The sequence below is a fragment of the Hyalella azteca genome, unplaced genomic scaffold, assembly GCF_000764305.2.
Source record: "Hyalella azteca isolate HAZT.00-mixed unplaced genomic scaffold, Hazt_2.0.2 contig3349, whole genome shotgun sequence".
In the NCBI taxonomy this organism is placed as follows: Eukaryota; Metazoa; Arthropoda; class Malacostraca; order Amphipoda; family Hyalellidae; genus Hyalella; species Hyalella azteca.
Genome location: NW_025933600.1, coordinates 65,477 through 78,203, shown reverse-complemented (window position 1 = coordinate 78,203; position 12,727 = coordinate 65,477). Strand labels below are relative to the sequence as shown.

The 12,727-nt window shown below is 38.7% G+C and overlaps 1 protein-coding gene across 4 annotated transcripts in view; it reads right to left on the bottom strand.

The window, feature by feature from the left end:
* Positions 1 to 3,505: 3,505 nt before the first annotated feature.
* Positions 3,506 to 12,727, bottom strand: part of LOC108667776 (casein kinase I) — a 36,791-nt gene continuing 27,569 nt past the window's right edge. For 2 of the 4 annotated variants that reach the window (XM_018154840.2, XM_018154841.2), the window contains exons 9-12: positions 11,457 to 11,567; positions 6,752 to 6,868; positions 4,716 to 4,822; positions 3,506 to 3,944 (exon numbers count right to left, since the gene is read on the bottom strand). In XM_018154840.2, coding sequence (XP_018010329.1) covers positions 3,884 to 3,944; positions 4,716 to 4,822; positions 6,752 to 6,868; positions 11,457 to 11,567 — 396 coding nt within the window. In that variant the 3' untranslated portion in view covers positions 3,506 to 3,883. Of the gene's footprint in view, positions 3,945 to 4,715; positions 4,823 to 6,751; positions 6,869 to 10,742; positions 10,929 to 11,456; positions 11,568 to 12,727 lie in introns of all 4 variants that reach the window. The other 2 variants (XM_018154843.2, XM_018154842.2) reach the window with 2 other exon arrangements.

Below are 12,727 nucleotides of genomic sequence, written 5' to 3'. Positions count from 1 at the left end.
TATAACTAGCTATTGCACCTGCAGGCTCTTATCTATGAGGAGTATAGAATGAAACATAATCTTCACAGAATTTCAGTTGAAGTTGGAGAGGAAACCTAACATAGAATAAAACACGATTTCTATTCACTTATCATTTATTTAATGATAAAATAAGTTGATAAAAAATTGATACACATCAGTAGCAGTCTATTCTATGAACAGTTAACAAAACATTAAAAGGAAAAAACACATTGAAGATGAGACCATGCGAGCATATATCGCAGGGCCCTCGTGCAACAGGTGAGCTACAGACTACTGTGACACCGCTGCTGCATATAATGGCTACAGAACAACAAGAAAAACCATTACCGCCACAGACAATGAAAATAAAGCCCAATCATCGGAGCTTTATAATATAAGCAAACACAGCGCTGGCCCGCACAAATGAAGATACGACATTGTCAACACAAAGTTTCTACTTCATAAGGAAATTCGGGGTAAACACCACGCAAGGAATTTAGATCACCGAGATGTCAGTGTGGGCGCAGTGGCAGACTAAGAGGGCAAGATAGAGAATGCTGGTCATAACAAATTAGTAAGATATTTCCATCGATACAACGGAATTTCCACAACTAAGCTAACTATGATTAGCGCCGCTAAATGAGAGGTAATAGTACAAAGAACAATGGCAATGAAGTTAGACGCAACAGGGAATTACTCAATAATGACTAATTAATCGTTAAAAGGAATCGAGTAATATTCAACTGCTGACGATAAAATGCACGACTCTACACAAAACGTACACCTATTGATCAACTTATAACATTTGAAGAGAGAAAGAAACATTTAAAGTGCCGCCGAGTACGGGCAACAGCACACACACGGAGGAAAAATGTACAGCAAATAAATAGTACAGGCAGGATCACCGCTTAGTGAGTGAAAGGCTAACTGTCACCAGGCAACATGGAATACTAGTTTACATGAAAGAGTGCACGTACCAACGTTGCTCTCTGAGATCGTTGGTATTGTTTCCTTTGACACCAACACTTCAAAAGCGCGTTCAATGAGTGATGCACATCTAAAAGTTTCTTCGCAGTAGTTCTCGCACTACTCAACAGTCGATCACGCTCAAGGTGCCACATTTCACTTGTCACTTATAATCACTTACAGCTCAACTCCGGGTCATTTTATTAACAAATGCTAGTCCATATCAACACCACAATAAGCAATGCTTTCGATTATTAGTTTATTTCGTTTCACCGGTTCAAATTTTCTGACGAGTCCATAATTTTCACCGATTATTTCCATTGAGCGAGCCTTTGTGAACACCAAGCGCAGGACACCTCTAGAGTTTATTACATTATATATTTACAAAATAAATCCTATAATCACATGTTCTTATATAATACTCATCACCAAATGCTATCATACATATACACACTGATAGAGCAGGACACATCACAGCACTGCTAGTGCGAGTATTAGGGGATTCGAAGGGTAACGTCAGAAAGGGAAGGGCAGCTCTCCATTCACGTCTGAGCATTAATTTAACACTCTTGACGAGAAAGAAAAAAAAACTGGCTGTGGTTCGGCTCTCTCTAAGAATTAGATAAGCACCACAGCCAAATCACGCAGTCACTCGGAACAACTAGAAACCGCAATCGGGTTGATTAGTTTACAACTTTGCACCTCAACGAAAAAGACATACAAGATAGTTTATTGTGTGCATTTTGTATACTTGATGAAATATAACTACAATTTTTTGACCTCCGAGGGCTAAAGATCGGGGGAGGATTTTTCATACAAAACACGAGCTATGTTGAACTACTTATTATAGCGTAAGGAAATGAGTTTGACTTGCGTGTAGATACCAAAGAGGAATACAATGATAGGTGCCATGAGGTATAGATATCCTCTTAAGACAGCTTCAGGTCAAGAATCGTAAACCCATTTTGATAACCCAAAAAATGAAGCACGACTCCAGACATTTAAACACCAAGACCTGAAAGTATCAAGAATACACAAGACTAGGTGTGAGCTCAGCCTTCAGAGGTGCCTCAATAAAAAAAACTGAACGCAATTAATGTGTTCAGGGAGAAAATAGGAGATTAGAAACTAATAAGGAAAGTTTAATGACTCATATATCGAGATGATAGAATTTGATTAGTATATGCATGAAATAATTAACATCAAGCCGCAGCCTGCATCTTCAAAGTTCAAAGCTAAATGGAAAACGAAAATCATCATAAAGGTAAGGGCCGAACAAAAGGGACGAATGCTATCAGTTTACAAAATTAGACAGCCAATAAATGTCTCGCCCAGGCTGAGAATATCTTTAAATTTACCTAGAATCACCTCCTGCTAGATGTACCAGCGAATGTTCAAAAATACCGTTCGCCAGTGCTAGTTTGCTAACTAGAGCAAGCAGTAGGATAGGCAGCGTGTAGCTACAGGTGGTATCACAGGCACAGTTTCGAAGCAGATAATTTTGCTCGACTTGAAAAGCTGTCACAAATATTGTTGGTACACTGAGCTCAACGTCTCGCGTACTTGCAAAAAAATTATTGCAATTAACAATGGAAAGGGAGTTGGCGATCCATTGAAGTGAAATGGAAATTAAAACGGGTGACTACTCATAACGGCACATAGGAGAATATAAAACTAACAAAGGTAACTCAATAGATCAGCGTCGAAGTTACCCGATTGTAGGGAAATGCAGAAAAATATTATTCTATACAAAATTTTTACAATTTCTTCGCCTAACTTCAACTATTCGGCAGTTAGGAAATATTTCAATATTTAGAGGAAATAATAGAATTTTAAATAGGATTCTAATATCGGACCAGCGCATGGTGAATTCTACTCCGAATTCCAGAATAAGTCGCACTCCTACATATCAACGGCTATTATTAACGCATTTTTTCATTTATGGAAAAAATGCACTATTATGCTCGCCATGTCCGTCTGTCTGTCCGTCCGTCCGTGACCTCAAGTTTTCGTCGATGAGAAAATGCGCTCTCTGTCACTCACTGCAGTGAGTACTAAGTTATATTCTTTCAGATTGGCGAGAATCGGTAAGCAATCCACATGAGGGCATGAAATATGCGTGTATTTCCATGTAATCCCTTTTCCTTTTTTGGGTCGTGCGTCATTTTTAAATTAATACTTCCATCCATCTTATTCATTGGATGAATTAATCATTACAATTAATACATATTATTTTAGAGATAGAATTGAATAAATTACCGCAAGGTGTCCCCCGAACGAATGGCGAGAAGCCATGGTCCAGAGAATCAGAATTAATGCTTCTCCTTAATAATTGATAGGAACAACGTAAATCTAGAGGTTTTACGTAATCAACTAAAGGCGATATAAATTTCAGTCATATGCAATCGATGTCGCTTTCTCTCTTATGTTGGTTACATTAACGTACTTGCTTTCAATACCGGTACGCCGCAACGGTCAGCGAAATAAATAGAACCTGAGCACTGGAACACGGTTCCCAAGACACGAAAATGCTACGGTATGCCGCATCCTCCACCCAAAAAAATGGACGTTGGATGATCGGAACTGAATCTCATTGCCCAATCAGTCCTGAAATAATCAGTTGAGCACACATATCAGCATAAAAATAATCCAGTAATTAACGTCCATTTAACCTTGATATCAGGGTCCTCAAAATATTATAAATCTATTGCCACCACAGTCCAATTGCTCAGAATTATATAATTATCTCGGAGCATTGATGACGGTGGTAGCTGAGTTGTTCGGTCACCGTCTACTGATATCAAGAGACAGCCGCAACAGCCTCATCTTCTTCGTCATCGGCATGAGCGTTGAGAGCGGGAGGCAGCAGCACAGCAACAGCTTGGCGTTCGCTGGAGCGCTGTACCACAGCGGCGAGTCACTTGCCTCCTCTCACTCCTCCTGCCTTCTTCGCGTGGCGCTTAAAGAAACAGCAGCACCTGCCACAACATCAATATCCATTACTATATAACAAAAACGAGGCGGGTAGAAGTATGATTTATAAAGTAACAAGTCTGGCATATTCAGGACAAGTTCGCTTCGTAGCGTGAGAATTAAAATGACACATTCATAGTCCAACACATTTTTTCCCTGAAAAAGTCAAATCGGAGAAGCAAAAAATTACACAAATACATTTCAGTCGAATATAGAGTATGAATAATGGGCAATCTTATGAGTTATGACAAGAAAAAAATAACATTTAGACAAAAATGAAAAAAATTAGAGTAAACTTACGCCAACAAACAATTCATTATATTATACCGACAAACAATTCATCAAATTATTTAATTAATTTCGTTGCAAAAATTAAACAACACCGTGCTTTTGTACCCTATTCAGAGGATATTTACTGAACGAGTTTCATTCTTGTCATCAGCGCAGGCCAAGTTTTAAACGAGATTAATTAGTCGTCAATGTCGCAGAGATGAATTTGTTCTAAATGTGACACGAGATGAATTATTGCTAAATGTGACACGAGATGAATTATTGCTATATGTGACACGAGATGAATTAGTTTAAACTAGCATGCGAGATGAATTAGTTCTAAACGTTACACGAGATAAATTAGTTCTAAATGTGACACGAGATGAATTAGTTTCAACTAGCATGCGAGATGAATTAGTTCTAAATGTCACACGAGATGAATTAGTTTCAACTAGCATGCGAGATAAATTAGTTCTAAATGTGACACGAGATGAAATAGTACCGACTTGGTTTCATCGGGAGACTCGGGTTCCTGGTGCACGGTGATGGGTGTAGACGAATGTCCCCCCAAGGCATCATCAGGACCAAGCTCACCGTTGGTGGAGCTCACAACCTGCAAGCATAACTCGGTTACTCAAATGTACGAGTTGTGGGATAAACTTATGATAGAACCAAGTAATGGAAGAGTTAGAGGATCAACTTCTAAAATCGTGAAGCGACATTAGAATTATAAGTGCACCACGCGCTAATAGAAGAAATGCGTAAGGTAATGCTGTACTTAATTAATCTTAGTATTACTTGCGAGAAGGGCTGCTAAAGGCGCACGTCTGTATATCAGTTTAGACGACGTAGATAGCTAATATATTTGCCGAGCCAGCAGAAACTACGTTTATTGAAGTATTTATAAAGATCAGAGTCTATCGTTAAGCCAAGTCACCTGTTATTCTTTACAAGTAGATATCAACAAAATTAGAGGAAGTAATAACCTATTGGGTTTAAACTGAAACCAGAATTACCGATTATCATATCTATATGAATCATAGTGGGAGAACGAAAGAATGGTTAGATTTAGTAAAAAGGTAATGCAGTTCACTATAGCCAGTGTCATCATATTAAGAACAACTTCTACACAAATAATTCAAGCATATGACGAGGCTTGTACAACAGTTGCACATACGAAGAGCGAAAATTTACTGTTAAAAGACCAACATCATTTGTTAAAATCAGGCACTTGCAATTTAATACGTAACAATTTAGAATATTTTTACAAAGTAATTCACTTGCAGCTGGAGGTTCATCAGAAAATCTATGGGATGAACAGACACGACAATTTCACGAATGGAGTCCCGGTAATGGATAATATTTATATTCATATGATGAAATACTTCAGAACTAATATCCTTTATACAGCAAAAAAACTCTGTACACTGCACTATTATTTGTGTGCCAGAATCAAGACGAAAGACAACACGCGTAGACCACCACAGATAGCATGCAATAATTAGATAGACTAATGAAAAACGTCATGCAATTAAAGACATTACGAAGTTCAAATGAAAACCACTCACATTGATCATGCACAATTAAGATTGCAAAAAATAAAATTCAATTAAAATTAACTACGAGAACCAAACTCTATTGAATCTGAGTCAATGCCTGACAGGTCTGAAGCCGCACTAATAGTAGGAAACAAACATAATTTTCCAAAATCGACGATAGAAATTTCCGAAGTACAAAGGTCACAAAAAAGTAAATGAAATGCAAAATACCTTGCACCAAATTTGTTGCTTTGAGAGCGATATAAAACATACATTTGCAGGATTTTATACTCATAAATCTAGGTTGTGGAGAAAAATAACACGAGATATGACAAGAGTATTTTCGAGGGTAATAGGCTAATGTTCAGAATAAAGTAACCGAGAACAAAATGCTACAGGATTTTTAGAGCTGAAAATTGTTTCAAAGGTTGGTAAGCCCATTAGTTTTGACCGACTTTAAATTTAATAAAATTAATTTACTTAAATTTAAAAATTCGGATAAAACTCAAGCTATAACGCGATACTCGAGATTGATTGGGAATATCATCGGATAAACTAAAGCGCAAAGAAAAATAATAACCATTTATGGTGTTGTTTTATCCACGTTGACCGTCTTAAAAAAATTCTGGATCAGGCAGCGAATAAGGGCATATAATCGAAAAGCTACCTCAGTTCTCGCGAACAATTATCCTTATTAGCTTGAAGAATCTCACTATACGAGAAACTAGCTTGAAAGAATTAGAGCATTGTTTTGTCGTATATACTAAAAACATGGTACACGTTAAAGAATGCGACAAAGAGGCTTACAAGGATATTGATATAAGAAAGAGTAGCAGATGCGGATTCAAGACTTCTACAAAATCGGGAAATTCTAGAATTAAATTAACTACGATAAATACTTCAAGACAAGGAAATTAAAGAATTGCATTTTCGAGGTCATCGCGAAGTGGACAAGGGACGTGCGTAGACCGGACTGGTTGCTCGCTGCATGTCTCACAAGTTACCTGAACTGAGCCGTGTCGGTCGGCGGGAGTGAGGGTGCCTCCAGACATCAGTTGCGGTCCTTGCTTAGGCGTATCGGGCCACGCGGACCCACCTCCAGCTTTCGCTCCTGGGCCGCCCTGGGCACCGACCCGGGTTAAACACAACCCCATCCTTCCCATCACCCCGCACTTTGTTCGTCAACAGATGCTCATGATTCACTCATTCCAGCTCATTCATTAATTACACTGTCGCAACATCACGCGGTATGAAACAACGAGGTCGATTTACTATAGGAAAGAAGCGTCCTACGAGTCCATTTTTAGATAAATACACAGCAATCGCTCACATGCCACACACCCTCTTGGAATTGGAAAACAAACAATCTTAGCTCAAAGCGATTACATCGAAACGGAAAGACAAATCGAACCGGAAAGACGAATCGAACCAGTCGAATCTGAAATACACAACAGTATAAACACAGGATTGTGGAAAATATTGCATCTTACAGTGAGACGCGTCGTATAGGTCCCTACGACACACCAATGCTGCTCAACTGTCTCACTTTTCCAGCAACGACCATCAATTGAAAACCAACATCTAATGGTAATTTTGCCCCAAATACTTGGGTTCAAGAGAACCGTTATGCGTGTTAATATAATTTCGAGTAGCAGCAAGAAATACACAATCGAATATTATTATACGATGGGTAGAGGCGACTTCAACAGCTCCATGTTCATCAGAAAGAGTAAAATAACCAGCAAAACTTCACAACGAAGACAAAACTCACCTCGGAGGAGCAGACCAACATTTTGACGAATTAGAGACTCAAAAATAAGCGCCAGAGTCGTAAATAATCAGATAAGTAAGCGTTTATCTACACTGCCATGCAAACACTGATCATCAATAGGAATGTAGGTTTGAATAATATAACGAACGATGGACGGTTTCAATATAGTACATGAAAATGTTAGGATGTAGAGCATCCTGACATAAGTAGCTCAATGGAATCAAATACAACAAAAATTAATTACGGCACAACACAGCGATTTCATAAGCAGAAAAACTCGTGTCATGGCAAAGAACAAAGCCAACAAATTCAATCAATGAAGATCAATTCCATATGATATAAATCGCTACCATGTTACAAATTTGAAATCGGATCTAGCTCAAAGCCAGAGTGTCAACATACACGTTTAAGGCGAATCGTGAATTTAACGTATTTAAAATATTTGATTTGGGTTCGAAAATAATTAATATGTGTGCTACTTTGATTGGCTCTCTTGCAGCTTAGTGAAAATTACGTTCGGAAAATTTCTAGACAATTGATATCTGACTCATAGAGGAGATATTTCTTTCATCCTATTCATTGAATTATTGAAGGACTTTCATTGAAGTGGCAAATACATCAAGGCCCGGAAAATTGTCAACTAGTAAAATTAGCCAATGAATGTGAAAAAAGACGCTTTATTGCAAGTGTGCAATGGTGCAATGATTTGCAATCAAAACAATCATGGAAAACAGTATTTCGTATACAAAACCAGGTGAATCAAGGTAAACGGCAACGAAGCTATTACCAAAGCTTTCACGAAATCAACAACGAAAACATAAAAGATTAAGAATGTAAAACAATGAATACAAGCCAGGCTGAATTAGTAATTTCAAAGTTGCACACACCAACAGTCAACGCAAACGCAAACATACAAAATTACTTGCAAGTGAACTAAAGCTAATCAATGACAGTTTCGTGGTTGCTACTCTAAACACACTTTCCACTTTTCCAGGTTCCACTAAAATCATTATTCATTCCCTCAGCTTCTGCGCTGAAAGAAAAAATACCAAAATTTGTTCCTAAACAAAGAAATTAATTGCGGCAATTTTCAGAAGTATAGCTTTGATGCTGTAGAAAGTAACGCAGAATTTGGCTCGACTTGAGTCCTAAATTAAGTGTGCAATTGAGCAGGAGTAGAGCTCGAGCTCAGATAAAACTAAGACAATTCTACGTTCCGTTCTCGGTAGAAGTTACGGCTCAGGCAGGCCCTCACAGAAACACACTGCAATCGGCAAGAAGCAGCCACACAGACAGACAGCCCACAAAATTAGCTCTATTCACAGAACGAGTATATTTAGAAAAAGTGAACAGATTAAATTATGCATAAAATATTGATAAAAAATCCTACTGTGTATATATTTAGGTGAGAGTGACTCTTTTTTTTAGTACATTCCACTTTTGATTTGACGACCACGGTAAATCAAAGTTAAGTTGATTAATCAATCGTCAGAGTGGGTGAATGAATAAATGAAATGATAGATTGAGGTTTACCAGCATATATACGTGTATACGGTACTGCATAGCAAAAAGGGAGTTGAAAGACTATTCAATGAAAATAAAATTAAATAGATAATTTCAGTATAAAACAATCAAACGAGATTATGCGAAGTAAAACAGGCATCTCGTGATATATCAAGTGCCGTCGTGTAGGGATTCATAAGCAGGATTATGCAATTCATAGGATGCACACGCCAAATTTAAACGAGCATTGATAAATATGTATGCAGAAACTAACCAAACTCGTGAGCTCATCAGGATTAATATGAATCAAATCTGGGACTAATATAACCACAAACCTTCTCATCAGTCAGCCGTGGCATGCTCTGGAAAATATAGGCACAAGGAAAACACAAGTGCTCATATAAAGCCGCTAAGTTGCAGTGAACCACGGATACAAGAAAAATTGTAAATAACGCACGGGGATATAAAAAATGTTTCAACGCCAAGAAAAAGATTTCTCCCTTCAACAAAAATGATTTTTTTTTTTGCCAATGGAATTCTGCGGTCAAAAGGCTTAAATGGAAACAATACTTTTCGCTTATCCAAGATCGCGGATTGTAACCTGCCATTTTACGGATAAGCAAAGCAAACAGTGGTAAAACAACAGCAGAGTTTTCTGCAGAAATGCTTTAATGCAGAGATGAATTCGATGCCCATTGCTTACAATAGAATATAACTCTTGTGTTATGTGCGCGCTGTCAACTAATTACTAATTACTAGACTAATTACTAATTAATTGCCTTTATGCCGTGGCAATGCATTAATATATAAGCGCAAACTCACGACTAAGCAAAGTTCAGCTTATTATCAGCTACGGAGCTGAGTAGGAAGCGCTTGCTTATAATACGCGTATTAACTGGCCACTGCCATTCATTGTCTGGACTAGACATAGCAAGAATTTTACCAAGCCCAACTTGGCAAGAAAAAATCCTTCTAATGCAATTGTATGTTTTCTAAATCTTATGCACATGTGCAATGGAATAAGATTGCTAATTTATAAATGATAAAACAGTTCGAGTTATCTTAAGCGAGTGAGAAACAAATGAACCACATGCCTAAAATATCACTAAGATTTACGTCAGAACACGACTACGGAAAAAATTCGAATCGAAATGCTATCTCAGCCCATGGAATATCACTTGGTAGACTTGGCAGGACAGGTTGATGACAGTCAAATCGAAGATGGGATGGCAGCTGACACTGCTGTAGACAGACCAGGAACATTTTCCATTAAAAAAAAGTGTTCTGACTAGACTTTCAAGCGAGTCCTAAAACTATTAGAAAAAAATTATCTCGTATGTCTATCACGATCAGCACCAACAATCTTTATCTTTCATAATATTATATTAAAGTAGTCAAACCAGGAGTTTAAGTTTCGTCACAGGGATAAGATTTAAAAAAATTAACAATTGACAGGGACGAGACAATATAAAAAGAGAAAAATTCTGGCAGGATAGCCGTGTTCACAAGACAAAACACCAATGAGTGCATGGAGTTTAAAAGCCATGGTAAAGTTGCTATGAAGCCATGACAATACGAGCTAAACACGGTGAAAAATATCACGAGTATTTCTTTGGTATTCAGTGCCACTAGAAATGGCGGAAAGACGAGTGTGTGCCTCTAGGATGCCAATAACGGTAAGTAAAATGGAGGTGCCACAGAGATGAGAGTCGGAGACGTACGTGTCTAACGGTGGGTTGGAAGGTTGGTACGCTCTCTTCCGTTTGTTGAGTGGGTGTCCATGGAAGTAGTCCGTGGTCTCCATCATCTGTGGTGCCCTTATGGATAACTCCTTCGCCAGGTGCTGTGGCTCCTACCACAGCCGCAGTGCGGGAAGTGTGACCGCTAGCACTGCGCACCCCGCTCAGCTGAAGGACACAGACCTTTCAGGAGCCACCGTCTCGAGTGACTAAGCTCACGGCAGCGAATTTTCAACGCGTTCGAAATGCCGGACGTTCCCCCAGCAAGTGCTGAATGCTTTTCTGTCTCGTAAAACGAATTCCAGGCTTGAAGGTCACAGAGTCTCAAAATGCTATGGATAAAATCAACAAGAAAGAAAGCGACAACAAAAACTTATTTTCAAACAAACAGCGAGAAGGCCTCCGTTGCAACGGGTTCTGAAACTAGTAAGGAAAATAAATTGGCACCAACTGGAATCCACATTGGTAACGGAAAATAGGAAGCGTAAAGAGACGACATAATGGTCAATGGAAAACCAGCCAACCTGCTCTGACCGAATCGCGCAAGGGAGTCGACGCAACGCTCGCGGTTCACCGAACTTAACAGCTAGAACAAAGCACGGTTATCTTGTTTACGGTAAAGACGTAGGTAAAAAGTCATGGCTGACTGATGAGAAAGCGTCGTCGGGGCGTGGTGAAGGCAGCACGACGAGATACCTTAGCGTTTGGCAGCGGTGTAGCAGCTTGGCTGTGATGTCGGTCTCTGTTATCTCTGCTCGGTGACACAATAACTTCAGTGGCGGTCTGGGTAGAACCAACAGGTGTCGACTGCACGGCAAAACTAGCGTTAATGAATCACACCAACTAAAGAAAGTCACGAAGGGAGAAAGCAAAAAATTATCATTAATCACAGCGATCAGTTTGGCGCGAAATAGTGGGAATTAAATATAAACTTATATCTAATTCGATGTAAAGAAAACGTTACCAAAACAGTAACGAACTTACCGATCGTTCAAACAGTATACAATTTAAAGGCTTCAAATTATAATCCTTTGATTAAAACTTCAAAAATACTCATCCGTAAGTGAGAAAATTATATTAAACTTTTCATTTTTTCACTGAACCAATTTCCCCAAAACAATATAACTATCACTGAGCATTTACTTTCCTTCACGGCCGAGTCGCGCGTGAACTATTATAATTATTTCAAGCACGAGCAAGTTACTCTAAAGACGCATTGCTTTATACTTTATAGGTAGTGTACGCCATCGAACTACGTGATCGCTTAAAAATATCTGCGAAGATATACAAGATTGTCCTATTCTTACTCAAGCATTTGACAAGAATGCAACTGTTTCATTCCAACATTTGCGTTAAAATTTTCACGTGATACATTCGAAAAGTCAAAAGACAAGCTCTCTCGCGAATACAATACCTAGCTGCTACATGATACTACAACTTGAACTCGCATTTATCTCACGTCTTGTTCGTCAAATCTTAAACAACTACGACGCCCAGGTAATGCAGAAGGTAAGACGATAGATGAATGCTTTCAATTGAGTATTTAAAAAAATTCTAATGGTGTTCGTAGAACAGCAGTTATCACTTTACCAAGCATTTCTGGTTCGTACGCACCAGCAGTGAATTATAAACATTACCTTGTCAAAGAAACGAGGATTCAGAAATGGAGCGAGACAGCAATATAAAGGCATAAAGTATAGTTACCAGGCTCAAACAACTGGATATACGGGAATTTCAACCTCGACAACTTAAGATCAAGAGACTCGCCCTAGGGCATTCTTACAGCGGCATAAGCAGCGAACACTTCACAACGAAGGCAAAACAAGAAGGGATTAAGAGCAAGTAAAAGCCAGAGACGTAGGAGACACCTTATCAGAGCGCGTTTTGATCCTGTCAGAGGGCGCAGCGTTGCGTAACTGTCGCATGTTGTTCATCAAATTCTCTGGCTATAAAACAAGTGCAGATTT